The sequence below is a fragment of the Medicago truncatula genome, chromosome 1 (assembly GCF_003473485.1).
Source record: "Medicago truncatula cultivar Jemalong A17 chromosome 1, MtrunA17r5.0-ANR, whole genome shotgun sequence".
NCBI classification, from domain to species: Eukaryota; Viridiplantae; Streptophyta; class Magnoliopsida; order Fabales; family Fabaceae; genus Medicago; species Medicago truncatula.
Genome location: NC_053042.1, coordinates 36,193,948 through 36,217,841, shown reverse-complemented (window position 1 = coordinate 36,217,841; position 23,894 = coordinate 36,193,948). Strand labels below are relative to the sequence as shown.

At 35.8% G+C, this 23,894-nt stretch overlaps 2 protein-coding genes across 5 annotated transcripts; one reads left to right on the top strand and one right to left on the bottom strand.

Annotated features, from left to right (window-relative positions):
* Positions 1-12,197: 12,197 nt before the first annotated feature.
* Positions 12,198-17,507, bottom strand: LOC11423131 (pre-mRNA-processing factor 17). Of its 2 annotated transcripts, XM_024780322.2 has the most exons (2): positions 15,560-17,506; positions 12,198-12,519 (listed from the first exon to the last, which is right to left on the bottom strand). In XM_024780322.2, exons 1-2 carry the CDS (start codon positions 17,305-17,307, stop codon positions 12,513-12,515), a joined length of 1,755 nt encoding a protein of 584 aa, XP_024636090.1. In that variant the 5' UTR covers positions 17,308-17,506; the 3' UTR covers positions 12,198-12,512. The 2 variants fall into 2 exon arrangements, with proteins under 2 accessions (XP_024636090.1, XP_024636095.1); XM_024780327.2 differs by lacking the exon at positions 12,198-12,519 and having other exon boundaries at positions 15,556-17,507.
* Positions 17,508-20,182: 2,675 nt separating this feature from the next.
* LOC11431277 (protein disulfide isomerase pTAC5, chloroplastic) lies at positions 20,183-23,584 on the top strand. 3 transcript variants are annotated; one of them, XM_003590650.4, is made up of 7 exons: positions 20,185-20,853; positions 20,983-21,078; positions 21,395-21,523; positions 21,993-22,233; positions 22,875-22,912; positions 23,010-23,139; positions 23,223-23,567. In XM_003590650.4, exons 1-6 carry the CDS (start codon positions 20,275-20,277, stop codon positions 23,103-23,105), a joined length of 1,179 nt encoding a protein of 392 aa, XP_003590698.1. In that variant the 5' UTR covers positions 20,185-20,274; the 3' UTR covers positions 23,106-23,139; positions 23,223-23,567. The 3 variants fall into 3 exon arrangements, with proteins under 3 accessions (XP_039684272.1, XP_003590698.1, XP_024636086.1); XM_024780318.2 differs by having other exon boundaries at positions 23,010-23,584; XM_039828338.1 differs by lacking the exons at positions 22,875-22,912; positions 23,010-23,139; positions 23,223-23,567 and adding an exon at positions 22,345-22,833 and having other exon boundaries at positions 20,183-20,853.
* The last annotated feature ends 310 nt before the right edge of the window (positions 23,585-23,894 follow it).

Sequence of the window (23,894 nt, the reverse complement as noted above, 5' to 3'; positions counted from 1 at the left end):
CCTTCAAACATGAAGTTAGTTATTTTGAACATGAAAACCAATTCGTTTATTTGTTAAATTTTTTAATTTCAGATAATGTGTCTGTCTTTTCGATCTTTTATTGCACTAACGTTTAAAAATTATGAACTATATTTTAAGCATGATTATCAATTTCAATAACATCAACAGTATAACAAAAAAAATATAATATAAATTCATTTAACACCAACAAATCTTTATTATAGAAAAAATTGTTTAAGGGTATAATTGGCATAATGAAAAATTAAGTATAAATATACTCATCTAGTTTGTTACACTTTTTAAATGATAAAGGAAAAAAATAAGATATATTATGTTCATATCGTGTTTGTTACACGTGTTATTTGTATTGAAAAATAGAGAGTGTTTTTGAAAAGAAAAATTCAACCCAAAAATACTGAAAGGGGTAATTTTTTTATATATAGGATATATTTTTTGGGAGTTTTTAAACAAATTATGCTTATAACCCATTGGTCAATTAAGTTTGATATAGAAAAATTAGATTTTTTTTTTATCTAATTCAAAACAATTAAGTTTGATTGCGTTAAGCAACGTGTTCAACCAAAACTGGACCAACCCGACATGTAAACACCCTAGGATATGGACATGAATTCTGCTCTTCTCCCAACACAAAACACTCGCGCCCAACTGAACTTTCCAAAATATCCCTGCGTGAGTTAACTCATGCAAGTGTCAATTCCAGCGTGAGTTAACTCACGCAAGTGTTAATTTCAGCGTGAGTTAAGTTGCGCATAATTTAACACATGCGTGAGTTAACTCACGCAAGGGTATTTTCGGTAATTCAGTTGGGCCCGAGCAAAATGTATTGGGTAAAGAGCATAATTCTATAGACATTCGCTAGAAAGTGGATTCCTCTCTCTCCATTTTATGGATTGTCATTTGATGATATTATATATTGGGTTAAATATATCTTTAGTCTCTATAAACATGTCAATTCTTCGTTTTATTCATTTTAAAAACTTCTTTAACTTTTAATTCTTCAGAAGTTTTTCATCTTCACTTTTGGTCTCTCCTTTAAAGTAAATTCATATGTAGAATTCATATTTTTGAATAAAATTTTAAAGAAAAATTTATAATAATATAAGAATCTCTCCAAAAAAAAAAAAGAACATTTTCACAAATTCATATTTAATTCATGCTCTCTTAAAAAAAAATCTAATTTTTTAGTGATTTTTACAATATTTTAATCATTTTTGCACAATTTCATTAAAAAAAATACAAAAATTGACTTAAAAATAGGAACCAAAAGTAGCGATTGAAAATTTTAGAGAAACTAAAATAAAAAATTGGTATATCTATAGGGATCAAAAACATATTTATAGTGACTAACGTGCCTGTCTCTCCGCTTTTTTTATTGCGCCAATGTTTGAAAATTACGAACGGTGTTTTATTATGAAATTTTGATTTTGATTAAAACTAAAAATATAAATATTTTTTTCTTTTGAACTATAATAAATTAAACTAATCATGATTATCTATTTCAATGACACCAACAATATAACAAAAAAAAAAATCTAAATTCTTTTTTTTTTTAATAACACCAACCACAATATTTATTCTTGAAAATTTGTTTAATGGTATAATTGGGATAATGAAAAAGTAAGTATAGATATATTCATCTAGTTTGTTACACTTTTAAAAGATAAAGGAAAAAAACTGAACATAATTATATTCATATCATGTTTGTTACACTTTTATTTTAATATTTAAATTTACTTTTATATATTTGATATAACATATATGTGTTATTTCTATTGAAAGTTGAACGTAAATTTGAAAAGAAAAAAAATCAGGCCAAAAGAATCAAAACAAGTAATTCTTTTATATATAGTATAGATTAAAAGAGCCAATTAAAAGTATTCGTTTCAATTAAACATCAATTGCCTATTTATGAAACGTTCAATTAACCGTAATATTATTGTTTCAAATATTTTATATCATAATTTAACTTTTCCTTCAATTTATCTACATTAAAAGCATTCCTTTTAATTATCGATTGAACCTGTAATAACAATGCATGAATAATTGCGATATGCTAAGATACAATTATTTTTTGTTGTTATTGTTACATGTTTAGGTTATGATTTGAGAATGAACAGAGACTCTTATAATGTTTTTGACTTTTAGTGGGATCTGAAATGATCCAAGACTCTTTTAGTGTAACAATGACGTGTAAGGCCTATCTGTTTGGTTTACGATATATGGGCGCCCACTAGCCGGTCTCGTGGAACTTTGACCTCCATATTTGTCCTTGACATAAACGAAGCACGAGTTCTGTTTAAAGGCGAAGTATTTTTAAGGGATATGATGATCCACAACCTCCCAAACAAAGACGAAATAGTTTTAAGAGTATACATCGGTCCACAACCCACTAAGCACGAATGCTTCTTAAAAGGAAAGGTGGTTTTTAAGAGTATATGACGGCCCAAGACCAAAATATCTAGTTTTCGCGGTCATTTCACAATGCATAAACACATCCCCTTCAATTAATGATTGAACCATAACCGTTTATTGTGAATTTTCTTAGTTAATTAAACCACCTTACATATATATAAGGTCGATTATTAGATCAATGAAATGATCCATATATTTTTTTTTTAAGGATGAAATGAAATAAAATGATCCATATGAATATATTGAATCATAAACTTTTATTTTGTTATCTTTTTAATTTAAAATTGAATTTAAATTTATTTGAGTATAACAATTTGCGAAATTGGTGTTAATGCAGCTGTTCGGTTGATGCATTTTTAGTTTGCGGATGATACTCTCATAGGTGAGAAGAGCTAGTTAAATGTTCGTACTATGAGATCGGTGTTGTTGTTATTTGAGGAGTTGTCAGGTCTCAAAGTGAATTTCCACAAAAGCATGTTGACTGGTGTTAATATTCCCGTCTCTTGGTTATCAGAGGTGGCTAAGTTGATGAATTGTCGAAGAGGTGCCATTCCTTTTGTCTATTTAGGGCTGCCTATAGGAGGTGATTCTAGAAAACTTTCTTTTTGGAAACTTGTTATCGACTGCATTGTCTCGCGCCTGTCGTCGTGGAACCATAAGTTTCTATCCTTCGGTGGTCGTCTGGTTCTTCTAAAATCAGTCATGTCCTCTCTTCCGGTTTACTTTCTTTCCTTTTTCAAAGCCCATGCAGGTATAATTTCTTCTATTGAATCTATTTTTTTAATTTTTTTTTGGGGGGGTGGTGAGGATTTTAGGAAAATTGCTTGGATAAAATGGGAGTCGATTTGTACTCCAAAGGAGGAAGGAGGTTTGGGGGTTAGGAGGATAGGCGCTTTTAATTTATCTTTATTAGGTAAATGGTGCTGGAGGATGTTGGTACATAGAAAGGATTTATGGTACCGTGTTTTAAAGGCCCGCTACGGGGAGGAGGGGGTCGGTTGAAAGAGGGAGGTCGTCATTGTTCGGCTTGGTGGCGGTCTGTGGGTAGGGTCCGAGAAGGGTTTGGTGAGGGTGTTGGAAGTTGGTTTGATAACAACGTTAGGAAGGAAGTTGGTAATGGGAAGGGGACTTTTTTCTGGCATGACATATGGGTTGGGGATATTCCTTTGCGTTTAAAATTTCCCCGGCTTTTTGACTTGTCCGTTGACAAGGAGTGTTCGGTGGAGAAGATGAGGAGGGATTTAGGGGCGGCTGATGGGAGGGAGTGGGTGTGGCGTCGACGTTTGTTGGCGTGGGAGGAGGAGAGTGTGAGGGAGTGTTTTATGTTACTCCATAACATTGTTTTTCAGGAACATGTCGAAGATACTTGGAAGTGGTTGCTAGACCGTACTCATGGATATTCTGTGCGTGGGGCTTACCGTTTTCTCACTACTACGACCGAGTTGACGGACAGGTCCCAGTTTGTCGATATTTGGCATCAGCATATTCCTTCTAAGGTGTTAGTGTTCGTGTGGCGCCTTCTTCGCAATAGACTTCCAACCAAGGACAATTTGGTGAGGCGGAGGGCTCTATCTCATGAGGAAGCATTTTGTGTGTCTGGTTGTGGCAGCCACGAAACAACAACACATTTATTTTTGGAGTGTGAAGTCTTTGGTTCCCTTTGGTATCAGGTTTGGCTATGCCTAGGTATTTCTACGGTTTCACCGCGTGATCTTTATCACCATTTCACGCAATTTATTACAATGCTTGGTTTGCATCGATCTACGCATCTGTTTTTCAAGATTATTTGGTTCACCTCGGTTTGGATTCTTTGGAAGGAAAGGAACGATCGTGTGTTCAACAACACGGTATCGACACCTTTCAACCTCATAGAAAAGGTTAAAATGACATCTTTTTTATGGTTAAAATCAAAACAGGCAGTTTTCACTTATAGCTATAATGACTGGTGGAAGCAACCCCTCCTTTGTATGGGCGTCCACGTGTAGTTTTTTGTCTGTTTTGTTATTTTAGTGGTACTGGATCTTGGTGCCGCTTTATTTCTTGTAAATATTCTTGAGTGGTTTCCCCTTTGCACGTCTTGTGCTGGTAAGCTACAATTATATATATATATATATATCATTTTTGTTTGTTAAAAAAAAAACAATTTGATAAAAATATTAAAAAAGTTAAAATGATCTATAATACTAGAAAAGTTAAAAAAAATATTTAGAAAAAGTATAACTTTTGGTCATTTCAGAAATTTAACATGTAGAATAAAAGAAGTATTGTAATCAATTTATTTGTGACTGTCAAATTGATCTCAATATTTGTTAGATAAAATTCAAAAGGTGGCTAGTGCTGAGGGAGACTCGTGGCTCTAAGCATAATCAAAACCGGCGACCACTCAAGACCCTATATTTAAAGGGGCACAACATATTTTTAATAAAATATGTAGTATGTATAAATATTTAGAGTAATACTATTTTTTTTTTAAAAATAGATCATGACAAATGAGAGATAAAAAAAAAAAAAAAAAAATCAACATTGTTTATGTTTTTCGTCTAATTTTAAAGTGACAACCGATGTAATCTATATTAGAACATTACAAAATTGTATGCAGTTATTTAAACAAATAAATATATAATAGATACATAATAATTAAATATAACAAGGGATAACATTTACAATCATTTTGTATTTTAAACATATATAATATTCATTCTCATATGACATGTATGACACAAAAAATTGTATTTAATACATGAAAATAAAAAGATATATATTCTTTGTAAGGTACATTGGTGGTTCATGGAAGCAGTTGGTTGTGTTGTTTGTGATTGAAATTTATGACTTAAAAGTCATGTTTATTTCATGATAATGAGAGAAAAATAATTGTGTGCAATTTATTTAATATTCAAATAGATTTTTTTAATTTAATTATATGATATAGATTAATTGTGTGTTTTTTGTTGACAAAATAAACGACATTCATTCGTTCAAATTCATATAGTATATCAATACAATACAAATTTAAAGTCACTCAAAACAAAAAGATGAATTTGCGAACAAACTCACATCATCCATGTTAATAGCATAAAATAGTATAGTGCATATGGTTACAAATATGACCATATTCAAGTCACCAAAATACTTATGTTTTCGGATCTGCAACATTGACGATGCAAAATTCATTTATTGAATAAACACTTGATCAAAGCTAATCTTTCAACCTGAATCAAATAAACACCGCATTAAGACGAGAAATAAAAAACACACCGCACAAAGATGGAAAATTAAAATAAACAAAGTCGTGCTAGACGATGAAATCACAAAAACAAACGAAAGAATACTAAAGATATGTGAAAATCACTTATTTTGCTAAAAGAGAAATTAAACAATTCGGAGGGGTGATCAAGTTGTCACAACTTTTCTTCTCCTTGATCTACCAAGCTTTTTGAAAATCCACCCATTGTGCGCAAAAAAAAAAAAAATTATAATAATATGGTTAAGAGAGAGAATCTATTATTTTAGTTGGCCTGGGGCATAAAAAGTCATACGATCGGCCCTAGCAGAGTGGGGAAGGAGATAGATAGGTGTAGCTAGGAAAATGTCGACAGATACACGACTTGGATTCCAACGTCGACGATTCCACCACCATTCGTTTTTGCGACGAACCAGACATATAACCAAAATGTCACGACATAGATTCCTCCATCGTCTTCAACTGTTGCCTTTGCCAATGTTAACGAACTCCAGATGAACATCATGAACCTAATCCATCAACAATTGGACTAGTGTAGCAAAATCAAGAGAAGATTCAAATGGAAATTGCAACGCAGATAGAATTTGCACATGGTAACTTGCGAAACGCCAATTCGACGGTTGCAACAGATGTTGTTTCCGTTCCAACAATGCTGCCGCGAAACAGAGGCAAACATCCAAGTGATTATGACGAAGGCATTAGTAGCTGATCACCACCATGTAGGCACGTCAAAGATTTACCACCACCTCACCGCAGTCGTAGAGGCTCTCTGCCTCCTCGTCGTAGTCATAGAAGGCACAAAGAGGATTCCTCTGTGCGACATCGTTCACATCACAAATGAGGCCTGTTCACAAGGAGGATCGTAGAATTTCCCATCCCACACACTTTCGAGAAACCATCAGAGTTATTAATTTAATAGTATCAATGATTATTTTTTGATAAAAAATGATTTTTTTAAAATTTTTAAATTATTTAATTGAATTTTTTGAAATATGCAATAGTTTCACAAAGATTAAATATGTAAATATATAGGCTATCATGTCATGAGTGTGTACTACATGGATAATACGATAACATAATATTATCATATTTGTTATTACGTGCACATCAAACGACCCTAAATTTAATTTATTCAATAAGTGTTCACTAAACGCAGATGTTTTCCCTGTATTAAGAATCCTAAGGCTTTGTTTGGGAGTTTGGAGGGGAAGGGAGGGGAGGGCTTTGGGAGGTTGGAAATATGTAGAAAAATGGACAAAAAATTCACATTTTTTAAAAGAACAGTTTTTTAGAAAATGATAAACTAATACTTATGATTAATATACTTTTAATTTTAAGAATATTATAACAACATAGATTGAATTTTGAATCTCCCTCCAAAATGTCACGACATAGATTCCTCCATCGTCTTCAACTGTTGCCTTTGCCAATGTTAACGAACTCCAGATGAACATCATGAACCTAATCCATCAACAATTGGACTAGTGTAGCAAAATCAAGAGAAGATTCAAATGGAAATTGCAACGCAGATAGAATTTGCACATGGTAACTAGCGAAACGCCAATTCGACGGTTGCAACAGATGTTGTTTCCGTTCCAACAATGCTGCCGCGAAACAGAGGCAAACATCCAAGTGATTATGACTGATCACCACCATGTAGGCACGTCAAAGATTTACCACCACCTCACCACAGTCGTAGAGGCTCTCTGCCTCCTCGTCGTAGTCATAGAAGGCACAAAGAGGATTCCTCTGTGCGACATCGTTCACATCACAAATGAGGCCTGTTCACAAGGAGGATCGTAGAATTTCCCATCCCACACACTTTCGAGAAACCATCAGAGTTATTAATTTAATAGTATCAATGATTATTTTTTGATAAAAAATGATTTTTTTAAAATTTTTAAATTATTTAATTGAATTTTTTGAAATATGCAATAGTTTCACAAAGATTAAATATGTAAATATATAGGCTATCATGTCATGAGTGTGTACTACATGGATAATACGATAACATAATATTATCATATTTGTTATTACGTGCACATCAAACGACCCTAAATTTAATTTATTCAATAAGTGTTCACTAAACGCAGATGTTTTCCCTGTATTAAGAATCCTAAGGCTTTGTTTGGGAGTTTGGAGGGGAAGGGAGGGGAGGGTTTTGGGAGGTTGGAAATATGTAGAAAAATGGACAAAAAATTCACATTTTTTAAAAGAACTGTTTTTTAGAAAATGATAAACTAATACTTATGATTAATATACTTTTAATTTTAAGAATATTATAACAACATAGATTGAATTTGAAAAATTCATATAAACCCTCCATAACCCCCCCCCCCCCCAAACCCTTCGTCAATACAATTTTTGAGTTCCCCCAAATGAGGGGGATTTTTTATTAGACTATTAATTTTCCCACCCAATGGCCTTCTAGGACGCCCTACGCAGATTACCAAAATGCCCTTCAGATTTTATAATCTGGAACATCTATGCGTATTTCGGAATTTATATTTCGGACAACTGCGAAGTATAAAAGGGACTTCACCTCCCATTTTTACAGTTTCACATTCAACATTCACTCTCTCTCTACATTATCCCAAAATCTTAACACCACAAATCTTGACCAAATTTGGAGTTTTGTTGGTCAAAAGCACCACATTTCAACCCTTGTCAACCAACATGGAAGGTAAGTTGGATGAAGGTTGTGTTCCTCCGAGGCGTCGGGGTGCTAGAGGACGTCGTGCTGATGTCGAGCCTGGTGTCGAGCATCAGCCGGAGCAACAATAATATATGGACTTGCAGCAAGAGCAGCCTGATGTGGGATTGCAGCACATGGAGGAGCAGGAGCTTGAGGAGGAGTTGCATGCTATGGACGTGGAAATGGAAGATGCCGAGCCACGACAAAGGCGAAAGAAGAAGTAGAAGGTGGTGGACCCTGAGCCACTAGAAGACTATCCCGGTGGCCCACACGAGAATGGCCTGCTGTGGAAATACTATGTGCACGTGGCCAGGAAGGCGGCTGATGGCGAGGTATTTATTAATATTAAACTCAGTTTAAACTCACTTAATTAATGTTAATCTGTGTGAAAATAATGTTGATATTTGTGAAAATGCCTGTTTATGTAATGTTAAATTTGTTTGTGAAATCATAAGTTTAAACTCACTTTATTAATTTTAATTATTTGCAGTGGCGTGGAAAATTAAAATGCATCAACAACGGAAAGAAGATAGCAAAGATGCATGATGATGACACCAGACCTATCATGACTGCACGGTGGTGGGAGAACATATTGCAGGGCACCGACATTGGTTGGCTCCAGGATACTAGCTACAACATGATTGACCATGGTCTGATCTGTGCCTTTATGGAGAGGTGGCACGAGGAGACTTCCAGCTTCCACCTTCCACCTTCCGGTTGGGTAGATGACAGTCACACTTGATGATGTGGCCTCTTTGCTGCATATCCCCATTGACAGCATGCTCCTGTCCCACGGGTCCATACCATGGGACGAGGCGGTGGAATTGATGGAGGAGTACTTGAGGTCTGATACGGGTGATGCTCTTATTGAGGCCGACAAGACCAAAGGTGCACATTGCCGATTTAGCTACTTGGAGAGGATCTTTAAGGAGCGTTTGAAGGAGCAGAGGGATTTGGCGGCCAAGTATGGTGTGACTGAGGAGGTGGAGAGGTTGCGGGACCAGGCTGTCAACATATATTTGATATACTTGGTGGGGATCACGATATTCACTAACAAGAGCCAGTGGGCTGTTGATGTGGTCTACCTGAAGTTCTTCAGAGACCTTGATCTTGTTTCTAGTTATTCATGGGGAGTTGCGGCACTAGCTCTCTTGTATAAGGAGCTCAACAATGCTGCACGTTGGAACTGCAGTCATGTGGCAGGATAACTGACTTTGCTGCAGGTATAAATTAAAAACTATGTTTTATTTTTTAAAATGTAAGTGTATATGGTTTGTATATTTATATGTGGTTGTCTTTGGTGCAGGCTTGGGTGTTTCATCACTTTCCAGGTATGGGAAGCAAGGATGTCTGGGAAAATTATGTAGAGAATCAGTATCCACGCGCGATGCTTTTTTTTTTTTTTTTTTTTATCATTGTCTGGTTTAGGCACAGTGTGTAACGCCCTATTTTATTTATTAGATTATTTTATTGAGTTTAGAGTATAAATACTCTGATTTATATGTGATTATATGTGAAATTTTTAAGTTGGGAAAACGGGATGTTACAATTGGTATCAAAGCAGGTCGGTCCGTCCGGCCAAGTAGTTGAGCCGTTTGTGTAGTGTGACTCTAATTAATGATTATGTTTTATTATGTGATCATGTTTGACTGACTGACTTTAATGTGGTTTATGTGTGTATTGTTTGAAGTTTCTATTTGGCTATATATAGTTTAAGATACTTAAACAATAATTGAATCCATTTTTCTCTTGTGCTTTGAATTTCGAGGACAAAATTCTTTTAAGGGGGGTATAGTTGTAACGCCCTATTTTATTTATTAGATTATTTTATTGAGTTTAGAGTATAAATACTCTGATTTATATGTGATTATATGTGAAATTTTTAAGTTGGGAAAACGGGGTGTTACACAGTGGACCACTACAAAAACTATCTCGATGCGCTAGATTTGACGAGGGTTGTCATGGCCCCATATGGAGAGCACTGTCAGGCACGTCAGTTTGAGCGGGTCAGTCTTTACTCTGGATGGCCGAGATTCGGAGAGCGCATGGTGAGATATCTGCCGGAGAGGGTGCTTCGTCAGTTTGGGTGGGTTCAGACCATACCGAGACATCCCATTGAGAGTGCAACTGTTGATGTTAGTTTGGCGGAGATCACAAACCGCTTTCTCTGTGCACTTGATTATGCGCTGACACCTCAGCAGTTGGGAGAGCCTGCAGTTCATGGTGTGGAGGCAGAAGATGGATATATTGATTGGTTTTATCGACATTCTCATCCACGCATGATACTTCTAAACATGCCGGTACCGGTGCCAATGCCACCGGAGCGTGAGATCCTTGATGCGCGAGCTACTCAGGAGGATGGAGACCTTGCCTACTTACAGCTTAGCGGAAGGATGAGCCGCATCAGAGACCACATCTATGCTGTGATGAGAAGTGGTCTGGTGCTGAAAGGGACCGATGAATTGTAGCATTTGGAGGACGCGTTGAAAGAGGTGCATGATGGGAAAGTTTACCGTCGTCGGGGAGCTATTGATGGTGGCAGGGGTGGTGGCAGAGGTGCTGGGGGTGTAGTTATTAGGGATTGATTGTATTTATTTACTTTTAATGTTTGAATATTTTGGATCATAATGTTATGTAACATTTGGATAATTATGTTTTATTAATGTTTTAAAATTATATTGTGTTGTTAATTTCGATTTTATAACTTGATTTTTTGGTTTGCATATGGTCAAAGGCCAACAACATCGACTAAATCTGCTCTAAAACAGAGGCTCGGCCAAAACAGATGGCTTCTGCCTCTGTACTGATGCATTCCAGATTATATAATCCGGACAGGTTTATCACTTTCCGGATTATATAATCCGGAACCGTCGTTCACCACCCACTTTTGTTGACTTTCAACGGGGTGATTTACACTATTCAGATATAATCCGGAAATGATATAAAATGTTGGGATTATATAATCCGGATTCATCTATTCATCATTTACATCTTCATCCATGAGGGTGATGAAGTGCCAAAATCCACGAATAAATTCGGAATTAATATTTCGGAAGTAGTTCAGATTAAATTTTCAGGACAAAGGGTATTTTGGGAAAAAATAGGGCGTGCGAGGAAAGGTATAGGGTGGAAAAAGTAATAGTCTTTTTATTATGAGTAAAAAATTAACCTCCAAAGCCCTCTCCTCCCAATGTCTTCTATTTCTTCCACTTGCTCCTTCTTTTTTTCCAAAATCTTCCCCTCCCCTCTAAACTCCCAAACAAAGCCTAAAGATTTATGGTCGGTGGCAGCTAACTCCCTTTATCTTGCTCAGCATATTCAGCTTCAATTGGTTTTGTTGCTAAGACAAAGTGTAGGGTACGCACTACAGCTGGAGATATCTTAGCCACCATAGGGGAAAGGGGTGAATACCTGATGGCATGGCAAAAGGCTCCTATTCAAGCATTAACAATGGAATCAGAACATAATGTGAAACACCATAGTCATAGAGGATCATATTGATCAACCATACTTTTTATTTTGGCTTAATAGGAGTTTTAGCCCCTAAACTTTTTCAAAGTTGCGATTTTGACCCCCTAAGAAAAAAAATTACAAAACCACCACCTAAGTTTTACATTTGTGACAGTTTTGGCCCCCAAAGCCAATTTTAACTCGGTCTACCCGGACGTGGCACCCTAAATGAGGTGCCACGTGTTATTTTTTTTTTACCAAAAATTGGCCTTGTGGGCCAAAACTGCTACAATTGCAAAACTTAGGAGGTGGTTTTGTAGTTTATTTTTCTTAGGGGGCGAAAACTGCTATTAAGCCTTTTATTTTTATACCATGCAGTGACAAAAATCCCAACAGAATTAATGACAGCTCCAAGCGCAAAGCTAAATTGAAGTGCAACATGACAGGGGATTTTTCAAACTGAAGAATATCTAACTTAAGTTACTATTATACAAAAGACTAAAACATCTTAAAAAGAAACTCTGATATGGTACTACAACAGTGCAATTAGCACACAATGCTTGGCGACAGTGTCTTGATAGGTATAAGAAAAATCTGATATTCACTATGTTGCTACTCCTTTGGTCGTCAAGCGGTGTTTTGTCTACCTTGCTTCTGCTACTTAGTTCCAGCAACAGGCATCATTGAACAGACCTAGTCCCTGCAATCCAACATAAAGACATTGATGTCAATAAACATCTATATCCAGAAACTTGAATTAATAAATGTGTTTGAGTTCATGTTTGAACACAGCTTGGTCCAAAGCACAATTTGTTTGAGTGCAATTATGGATATTTGAGGTAGTTCAAAGTCAAATGGTGTTGGCAGCATGATTTATAAAGAATGAAAACAAAAGGGATTAAGAAGTGTGTGTCTGTTTGAATATAAACATTGATATTTGTAGAATCTTATTAAAATTCAAATAAAAAAGATATGCAACAACTGCCAAAATAGTATACACGATAAACAAGCAGAATATCATCTTGAATCTCAGCATAAACGGCATGGAAGCTGTCAGAGGAGCACCGAACACCTTGTTAATTTTATCAGGATTAGGAAAGGGATATTGCCAAATTCTATTGATTCCGGTGAAAGGAATCATAGCAGGATCAATATGTCAAATTCTAACTGACGGAATAGCAAAATATATCATATTGTGTGTTAACAACTTAAGATACTAATAGTGTTTAGCTTGAAAACATTTTACAACAAAATTGTCACATAAACTCTGCTCAAAGATAATATTTAAAGCATGTATGCTGATTGCTGAATAGTTTAATACTACATGCAAAACAAATACAGTCTAAATTAATATCAAAGCAAGCCACAATAGCAAAGTTTTATAAGTCTGTAAGCAACCAATAAATTAAACCAAGGTGGGACCACAGCTCCAGATCAGACCAGACAATACTAAAGATGAGCATTTCTTTCCTTCAATGTTATTTTAGTGGGCTGGCTGCCACACTCAAAAGGATGAAAATGAAAAAATCCATTGAGGAGCTGCTGGATTCAGCTTGGTAGTTCTAGGTTTCAGCTCAACGGAATTGAATTCAATCATCTCGTTGGCCTCTTAGGTATGTTGCAAACTTGCAACCATAGGTTTTCTTATGCAGTCATGAACCAGAAAACATAAAAGCGAATGAAGTTGAGTGCTACAACTAAGAGGTTAGTGTCTGTGCATTATGGAGTCTTATCATTGCTGTATTTATGAGTCTATGCAAAACTGCCTGAGTTTATATGAAAGCGATTGTAGGAGTTAAGTCAATTTTGACACCTAAAATCATAAACTTGAAGGATTCTATGAGTTAACTCAATAGTTTGACACCATGGCTATCATGATTTAGAAAAGGGGGTTGATTTTTTAACCAAAATCAAATGTATTATTCACATCCTAATTCCAATAACTATCCAAATGTATTATTAGAACATTAAATAATTTAACTACCACTTTCGCCGGAAACTTTGGCAATGACCTTTGCAGTAGTCCCTATATTAATGAAACGCAAAAAATATCCTTGACCTGTGATTCCATTGGTCTCGTTAGTCCCCTCTGCTTAGGGTCCCCATTAGTGGTAACAAATGTGCCTAATCTGCCATGTTAAATGCTAGTTGGCGTCTAAGAAAGGAAAATCCAAATCCTTTCTGAAAGACTTGATCCTTGGTGATGAGTGTTAATCCATGTGGCATTAAATGTGCCAAACAAGCACGTGTCTTACTACTTATCTATCTTGGATAGTAAAGCGGGAAAGGCAATATTGTGAAGACTAAAAAACAGTAAACAAACTAAACAGAAATCCCAATAGGATACGTAAATACTCAGAAATAGAAAAATACACAAAATTAAAGGGGTAATCATACTTAATAATTACAATTAACTTTGGTCATTTGCCACCAACACCCTAATACCTTAACAACTAACGGAACAGAGAAGAACAAGAAGAACATAGTAAAGAAAACCAACAGAACAGAGAAGAACATAGCAGTCTCCTTTGCATGCAGAAGAAGATAGGAAAACCAACAACACAGAAGAACAGTTGTGTAGCTTTGCGAGGAAGGAGACACAGCTTTGTAGCTTTGCGCAGAAGAAAGCTTCACGCAGGGAAACAAAGCTTTGTACAAGGAGAACAAAGCGCCGCGATGAAGGAGAGGAACTTTTTTTGTAACCAGAAAAAAATGTTCGCGAATACAAATAAATAAACTGGCAACTTTAAAAACATGCATTGATCGGTATACCCTTAAAATTAAACAAAACAGTTTAAAAATATGGGTATTTGTGAAATTTCACCCACGAACCCTAGAAGGTGGACGAGGAAGAGTGACTGCGCCCAATTTCATCGCAATTTGGCAGTGATTCGCTGCCACAAACACTGTTCCTGCTGAACGCAGCTCGCAGGAATAAGGGGTCACAGTGTGTATGTCGTCTCGGCTATCCTGCTATCACGCATGATAGTACCGCTACTGGTAACATAACTACTTACTACTAACAAAGACCCCTAAATTGCATGACCAGGTGCAATAAACAAATTCACATGTCAAGGATAAATTTTTCGGGTTTCCTTTGTATAGAGATTGATGTGAAAGTGTGTGCCAAGGTTGTGGATGAAAATGGCAGTTTATTGAATGTCAAACACCTTAATATACAAATGATAGGAGTTAAATAGCCATGCAACTCCTCTCATTCCAAGTCAAAATATTCAGCAGAAATAGAACATTCTTTTCTTGAATAAGAGCAAGCTTAAAACAAGCTATCCATACAAGTGGAGAAGAAAGTGTTAGGAAGACAAGAGACAGTACGTAGACAAGTGTCAAACGGCTGTAGATAACAGGGATTGGTTTCCTAAAAGCTAGAGGTTGCCGAAATGAAGATTGTCTAAGGACTCGGGTGACTTCAACAAAATAAAATTTTACACAAATCTCTACTCAAACACCTTCCCCATGTCTCCTGCTAGACTCTTGGACCAATAAACTGATGATGACTATCACGACACTATAATTTAATGCAATCTAAAGAAGCTAAGATATGTGTTATGTCGAAAATAAACTAGAGACCTATATTAGCTAGAATTGAATATTGAATAATATACACAAAATTCTATCAAAATGGTAACAGAAAATCTGGCATGAGCGAGGCATGCTTCAAACAACAACATACTAAATAAGATTATGTAATTACATATGGCACAGCATGAGAATGAACTTACCAGTACTTTATCAACCCGTCCCAGCCACATGTTGCTACTTTGCTCTGTTCCAGAGGATGCCACTCGCAACCAATGGTAACGCCTTCATGACACTTGAGAGTTCTGAAGACTTTGCAACTCTTCCAGTCCCAGAACCAACACTTACCCTCACCATCTCCCGACATGACAAAACGACCATCCGGCGAAAAATTTACCTGACAAGCATATCCAGCAACAATATGTCCAGCAAACCTCTTCTTTTTGTTAAGTTGAAACTTCTCCCTTGTGCTATAAATAAGTATCTGGTTATCCAAACTCTGCGCGGCGAGCCAATTTGCGTTGGGGTGAAGCGAAATGGAAGGCATAGAATGCATGTGTGGCTCGCTAATATACTTTATAACCACAGGAATGCCATATTCCCAGACCCTGAGGGACTTGTCATCACTGGAAGTAACAAATCTCCGATTATTATCAACAAAAGTAATGGTATTCACCGCCCCCAAATGTTGATCATACTCTTGAGTGATCTGCCCTGTATTCATATCCCACTGAACAATCTTCTTATCACTCATACCAGCCAACAAAACATTCTGCTTATCCTCGTCCGGGTTAAGCTTCACAACATAAGGAATCTTCCCAGTGGAGAAAGTTGATATAACCTGCCCCGTTTCGGTGTCCCAATACTTAATATTCTTATCATAACCGGCACTCAAAAACTTAGTTCCATCATTGGTAAAACAAATATCCCTAACAGCTTTTGAATGACCCATATAAGTCCTCATACATTTGCCAGTATTGAAAACATCCCAAATCTTGACCTTAGTATCCATACCAGCAGATAGAATCAAATGACCCGAATTCGGAAAAAACCTAATAGCGGAAACCCCTTTCGTATGTCCACTCCAAGTATGCACCAATCTCTTCGGTATATAACAATGATCATTACTCGCTTTTGCATCTTTTGGAGGCGCAATCCAAGACCTACCTTGATAATCCCTTTCCTCTTTCCCATGAAAGGTACTCTTATCTGTAACAGCCTCAACTTTCTCACCACCAAAACCACTTTTTTCTTCGCCTTTCTTCTTCGCGTGCTCCTCAGCGTATTTCTTCTGATCTTCAGTTAACTCTCCTTGTAAACCTTCCTTCTTCCCAGCCCAAGGACTCTTCTTATTCTTCAACAACCACGCCTCAGAAGCTGGATTCTCAATCTCAGCACCCTGTTTGTCGTTGTTACTTTCGTCTTCTTCGTTATCATTGTCTTCTTTCTTCTTAAGAGATTCAATTTTCCGCTTCTTCTGTTCACGGTGTGGGATATTATAAACAGAAGCAGCATTATTCTTCTGCAAAGCATCAAAATCACCGACATAATTCGAAGCAGACGGATCAGCAGCATAACCGAATTTTAAAAAGGTATTATGCTGTTCATCAAAGAGGAAAGGTTCGATATTAGCGTCTTCAACAAAACCGAGCTTGTGGTTACGCATACCTTGTGCTAAACCGTCTTTAGCGTAAGGGTGAGATGGACCTTGAATCGGGGCCCAGAGCTGGTCGTAGGTAGGGTTGAAGGCGATAAGGTGTTGAGTTGGGTCGATGGGTTTGGAGAGGGTTTTGGGGTCGGCGACGGTTAGAGCGAGCATGGTGTCGTCTACTTTGGGGGCGGCGGAACGGGAAGGGAGGAGACGGGGTGGAGAATTTTCCGGTGAATTAGGGTTTTGAGATGGTGAGTCTGGATCGTTGTTGTTGTCGGTGTATTGGTTGAGTAGATCCATTGTTGTGAATGTGTTAATTGAAGAAGGGAAAGGAATATTGAGTGAGATTCAGTATCGGAAAAGTGTGAAGTTCAAATTGTAGTTTGAGAAATTATGAATCGGTGGTGAAGCGGGAAACGATGGGGGAGAGTGAGGCGCAAAAGGGATTCAAGCCTCGGGAAACATGAACTATCTATACTTTTCAGCCCACTTTTGAGTTAAAATTTTCATTCCAAAAATACTCTTGTCTTTGATTTGCAAAACAGGTAACAACAGTACAAGATAGAAGAGTATAACATAAGCCAGAACAACATAGGATAAATATTTTATGACATTGAATAATTTTATGTTTTATATAATTTTTGAGGGACAAAATGCTATTTTGGTATTTTAAACAACTTGTACGTGGAACAAAAAGTTGTGCTGTGGTTTGGTGAGGGACAAAAATATGAGTTTTTGTCTTGTCCCTTGCCTCCAATTTGTCCTGTACCTGAAACAGTTTTACAAATCAAACACTGGACAACTAGAGTTGTTCTGTCTTGTCCTTCATTTTTTAGCAAATCAAACGCACCATAATGGTGAATGCGACCCTTCGGTGAATGCTTATGGCGACATAGAAGTCGACTTATAAACATCGATATGTTTTAAACATGTGTCATGATCTTGTTTGTATAGTAGAAGGATATGTACCAACTTAACTTGGCTATCATAGTTGAGGTGCTTTATCTTACCAACATGTCGATGTTGTTTAATATGTGCTTTACGTCTCGAGTGAGTGTTTATTTTCAAGCATGTAATTTGTTTGTACCATTGTTTGGTGCATGTTTTTCAAACTTATAGTTTTTTATGTCAAGCTCGTCCTAAGGTCAAACTTTTCACGGTGAGTTGGAAAACCCAGCTCATAGTCATCGTCAATGGTGGATTTTATTGTACGATTTCATTATCCCCAAAGAGTTTGATTAGTTGTTAATTTCATTACGGTGGTGAGATGACATCACCTCAATTTTTTCCCAGGTTAGTTTATTCCTGGAAAGAGGTCAACCTTTTCGTTTGACCTCCCGATTGTGTATTTTTCTTCATCATTAATTTGATAGTTTGACAATTTGCTTGTAAAAGGTAGTTTGTTAGGTTTGTTACAAAACCATTATACCTTTACATTGTCTTCGTACAAGGGTATTGATAAATGTTTATGCTTATCCACTCATAAATAAAAAATAAAAAAAAACCTTACGGGTGTTATTAAGAAAGTATCATTCACCACCCCTAAGGTTAGTCCTGGCAAAAATACTATGTTGAGAACAAGGATTTAATGTATTTTTTTAGGGTTAAATATGTTTTTAGTCCCTGTAAATATGTCAACTTGTCGTTTTAGTCCCTCTAAAATTTTCCTTCAACTTTTAGTCCCTATAAAATTTTTAATTTTCACTTTTGGTCCCTCTTTTAAAGTAAACTCATATGTAGATTTCATATTTTTTAATAAAATTTTCCAGAAAAATTCAAAATATTATAAGAATCACTACAAATTTTTTTTAGAATTTTTTAACAAAAAATGAATTTAATATGAATTTATATATTTTTTACGGTTAAAAATTCGTATTTAATTTGTACTTTGTTAAAAAATTCTAATTTTTTTTAAGAATGTTTTTTAGAATATTTTACACATTTTTGCACAATTTTATTAAAAAATAAAAAAATTAAATTAAAAATAGGGACCAAAAGTAGTGATTGAAAATTTTATATGGACTAAAAATTGAAGGAAAATTTTAGAGGGACTAAAACGAAAAGCTGACATATTTATAGGGACCAAAAACATATTTAACCCTTAAAATTTCTCAATTACCACATCCAAACAGACTCTTACTCCAAGAGTGTGTTTGGATGGAGGAAAGTTTTGAGGGAATGTAATGTTTTGAGGAAATTCAAATACTTTGAAGTGAAATCCATTAGTTTGGATAATAATTTGAAGAATTTCCAAAATGATGGAAATTTATAAAGTATTTTGTTCAAGTTAAATATAGAGATTTCCAAAGGCTTTGTTGGGGGTTTGGAAGGGAAGGGAAGACAAGACTTTGAGGGGGGTAGAAATATGAGGGGAAATGGAAAAAAAATTCAAATTTTTTAAAAAGTAATTTTATTAGAGAATGATAAATTAATGCATATGATTACTATATTTTTAGTTTTAAAAATATTATATCAACATATATTAAATTTGAAGAAATGATATAAACTCTCCAAAACCCCTCAAAACCCTCATCCAATACAATTTTTTAGTTCCTCAAATGAAGAGGATTGTGTATTAAGAAGAAAAGTTAACCCTAAAACCTTCCCTTTCCATTTTCCTCTATTCCTTCTACTTACTCGTTCATTTTTTTTACCAAACCTTCCCCTTCAAACTCGCAAACAAAGTCTGAGTTTTATTCTCCACGATATGATCCATTGACAAAGTCTTTGACGTGTAGTTCTGTTAAAAAGTTGATTCTTTTTTTTTTTTTTTGGTAAAAAAAAAGTTGATTCTTTACTCATCCCTAATTAGAATTAATGTTGCTGCAAACATAAAAAATGAGTTTTGTTTATCATTGTGTAGTCTCAATCTTGACTAAGTGTAAGGTGTTTACGACCTAAAGACTCAGACACCAAACTCGAGAAAGAACTATTTCCCTCTACTCGCCTGCGTCAGTATTCACCACCATTATATGAGAGGTTTCCTCACCTAAAGTTCAATCACCTATAATTTTGATGTCAACCAACAAAATAATTATATTTAGGTGTAAATGCAAGATTATAGGATGGATGGAGTAATAAGAACAATTTTTTATTAATTAATCTATCGGTAATCCAGTTGGTTTCCCGCTACTTGGTACTAAATCAATCATACTAATAATTTAATATTAATTTTCTCAATTGCTAGTGACTGGGAAGATAAGCATCTAGCAAAAATATCTCTGTAAGAATACGGAAATATCCACAATCCATGGCCGCTGTTTCACAATGTCTTTCTCTGCACCTACCGTTCCCATAACCGTCACTGTAAGTGTGAATTCCACACTCTCTTTCCCCACCAAAACCCTCCCATTTCTCAAACCTCATTTTCCCTCCTATAAATTCAATTCCCTTACCACTCACTGCTCCATTCCCGATCGTGAAGAACACCGCTGGCTCCGCGAAGAACAACGATGGCTTCGCGAGGAGCAACGGTGGATTCGTGAGGAGAATCGATGGAACCGTGAACGGGCTGAGCTTCTCAGAGAGATTTCTGAACTTAAACTTCAAATTCAATCTCTCGAGCACCGAATTCTATCTTCATCTTCGTCTACCTCGGTTTCCGACGTGGTTGCGCCGTTGTTGCAGGTGTTGAAGGATAAGAATTTGGTTCTTGATAGTGGTTCTATTCAGAGGAGATTAGTGCTTGAGGAGGAAAAGGAACAGGAAGTGGAAGAAGAGAAGGAATCTGTTGAGGTTGTTGAACATGTAAAGGAGATTGTGGTTGTTGAGAAACCTGCTGCTACGGTTGAAAAGAGGACCGTTTTGCGAACAGGTTCTGAAGGAGAAGAGGTTCAAAAGTTGCAGGTTCGATTTATTCCGAATATACACTACTTTCATGAATTGATATGTTGTGGTTTGCGTTGATGTTGCTGTAGTAGTTGATACATTACTATTAGTGAAATCTTATTTTTGTGATGAATTGTGTTACAATAGGAAGCATTGCTAAAATTGGGATTTTACTCGGGTGAGGAGGACATGGAATTCTCTAGCTTCTCAAGTGGAACTGAGCGTGCTGTGAAGACCTGGCAAGTTAGTAGTCTTTGTTTTCAATAATTTATGATGCTTTGATGTGAATTGTGAAGAGAATAATAACTGTCTTGGATTTATTTTTGTTACTGTATGTTTGGATTGGCGGTGATTTCAGCAAATTCATGGTGGCACTGTCATTTTGTGAAGCTCTAATGTGTAGCTTTTCTCAAGATCACGGTGATTTACCGTGATTCTGCCAATGTCATCATCAATCCAAACACGCACTCGGTACTATTATAGTGTTTTCTATATGCTATGCTATTTTTGGAGTTTTTAATTGTCATGATTTTGATGGGTATATTATATTGTTTAACAGTCTTCGTTGGGTATCCCTGAGGATGGGATCATGACATCACACCTTCTTGAGAGGCTATATTTGGATATACGGACTACGGATATAGATAGTGTAAATGAAACCAAAAAATCTGCCTCTGTTTTACCGAAGGTATGTCTGTTATATAAGTTGTACTTTTTGCTGAGTATGACATGTTAGTGTCCAACACCTACACAACACCAGCACATGTGATCACATTGAATCACTTATATTTTCTTAAATTGTTATTAGTATCTACACATTGGTATTGTGTCGGGTGTCCATGTCTCTGTCAGTGTTTCATAGATGATATGCCATGTTCTAAGGGATTGGTCAATGATTGGTCCTGATGGAAATCTGAATAAGGAACACAAAATATATGCAAGACCTCAACATATGAAAAAAAAATCTTTTAGATATTTTAGAACATAAATTTTGATTTTGATAGAGCACAAATTTGATTTCATTATTTGACAGTTATCAAGGACTCACTCTTCTAAAAGTTTAAGCTTTTAAGTTTAAGGTTTTAAAGTTCTAAAACAATGAAGAGACAAAATATGAACCATTTGTATTTGATTCTTTATCAATCTGTGAGTTCTAGGAAGTTGAAAATGGAGCTGCAGTTGCTTCTGTGACAGAAATTTCAGAAGTTCAGCAAAAAGTTGTTGGAGAAGTTGACCAAGAAACAGAAGCATCCCATCCAAGAGTTTTCCTCCTTGGGGAAAATCGGTGGGAAGAACCATCAAGACTTTCGACGAAGGTTAGAGTTGATAGGGGCAAGAACAAGGACGGAACAATGAGATGCCTTCAGTGTTCTGGGTTAGGTGTCTTGTTGTGTACAGGTATGTAATTGTCCCCATTGTTTTCACTTTTAGTTCAATATATAAGCTCTAGTAAGGAAAGCAATTCTTGAAAAGTAAAATGTATTTTCTGAGAGTATACCTTTTCTCTAGGTTGTTTTGTTCCTCCAACCGGAGCTTCTCATACTCTTGATTTTTGTGAAGTCAGTTTATTTTTCTTCACAATGTCATCTTGTTGACAAGGCCTCTCCGAATCCCACTTCATCTAAGTTATTTGAATACCTCAAGAGAAAAACCATGTGAATGTAGGTCAATCCACTCAAATTGGCTTAACTAGAGATTTGATTTGTAGGCCATTAGAAAATCAACAGTGTGATAATGGTTAGAGTTCATTTTGATGTGATACTGGCTATTGTGTGAATTCGGGAATCAGAATCATGATAGTAGTATTCATAACAGCAGGCATGGCCCAATGACTCCAATGAAGCAACGAGAGTTGAGGCGGTTTATCCTCACATTTAGGTCTTCATAAATAATAACCATTTCATGGAAAATCATAAAGGCAGTTTCTGAGAGATTAACATCTTTATTATACTGGTCTAAATATATTATGTATGCTATCAACTTTGGAAATCTTTCATATATCTCAAGTCTCAAATCAACTTCCGTTTCTTTAATTGCAGAATGTGATGGATCTGGCGAGCCAAATATTGAACCTCAAGTAAGGGATAATTGTGCTTTTTATGAAAATTAACTTTTGTAGTTACTCTTTTGTGTTGCATAAGCTTTTGAGCTTACAAATGAGATCTGTGATGCAGTTTATGGAATGGGTGGGCGAGGATACAAAATGCCCATATTGTGAAGGCCTAGGGCATATAACTTGTGATTTGTGTCGAGGGAAAACTATGGTGTAGGCATGACTTTATGTTTCTTCATCGTTTCATACAGGTATCTATTCGTCAATATCGTTGTATCTCAAAATCTTGTATATTTATTAGTTTATTTATTACTTTCTGTTTTTGATTGAGCAGAAAGAGTTGTAATCCAAAGCTACAATTGAGTGAACAATACAACAATTATAAAAATAAAAAAAAAGTACAGTATGTTAGCTGATAAACATAACTGGGAAATAGAAATTTGATATTCTTAGATGTTCAGCTTTTGGAGCTTACAAGCGAAGTGAAACTACCGGGAAATGAAAGCAGATTGAACGGTTCATGTACATTCCTCGAAAATGAATGTGGCCAAATGCAATAATGAGTATACTAAAACAATCATTCTTTTTTCCCAAATCAATTTGTCAAAACTTTCTTGAGATTTGGAAAAGAGAGTTTGTTGTCATAACTAAGATTATATCAGTTTATGTTTTGAAAGTAGCTTCACTTTTGGCAAATGCCCAAGGGCACTTGTTAGCATTTTCCTTTTAAAATTTATGACTAACTATAATCTGTTCTAGTTATACTTAAGTATGAATTTCTTGTCAAATGCTATACTTTAAAATCCTACATTCATCTGGGATGGTTCATAAAAAATGGTTATCTACTTCCAGATATTTACATTCAATCTCAACTTCGCAAGTATAGTGTTCTTTGACGTCAAATTAATAATAAGAGTAACTTTTTATCTTAAGGAAATTATCATGCTAAGTGCTCGTGTTAATTGAAACTATTTGAGTAAAGAGAAAACTATCTTACTTGAGAAAC

Coding starts and splice junctions, on each gene's coding strand:
- LOC11423131 (XM_024780322.2), bottom strand. CDS start 17,307: ATGGATCTACTCAACCAATACACCGACAACAACAACGATCCAGACTCA.
- LOC11431277 (XM_024780318.2), top strand. CDS start 20,275: ATGTCTTTCTCTGCACCTACCGTTCCCATAACCGTCACTGTAAGTGTG. Junction 22,234..22,874: donor AGGTGTCTTGTTGTGTACAG/GTATGTAATTGT, acceptor CTTTAATTGCAG/AATGTGATGGATCTGGCGAG. Junction 22,913..23,009: donor AGCCAAATATTGAACCTCAA/GTAAGGGATAAT, acceptor TCTGTGATGCAG/TTTATGGAATGGGTGGGCGA.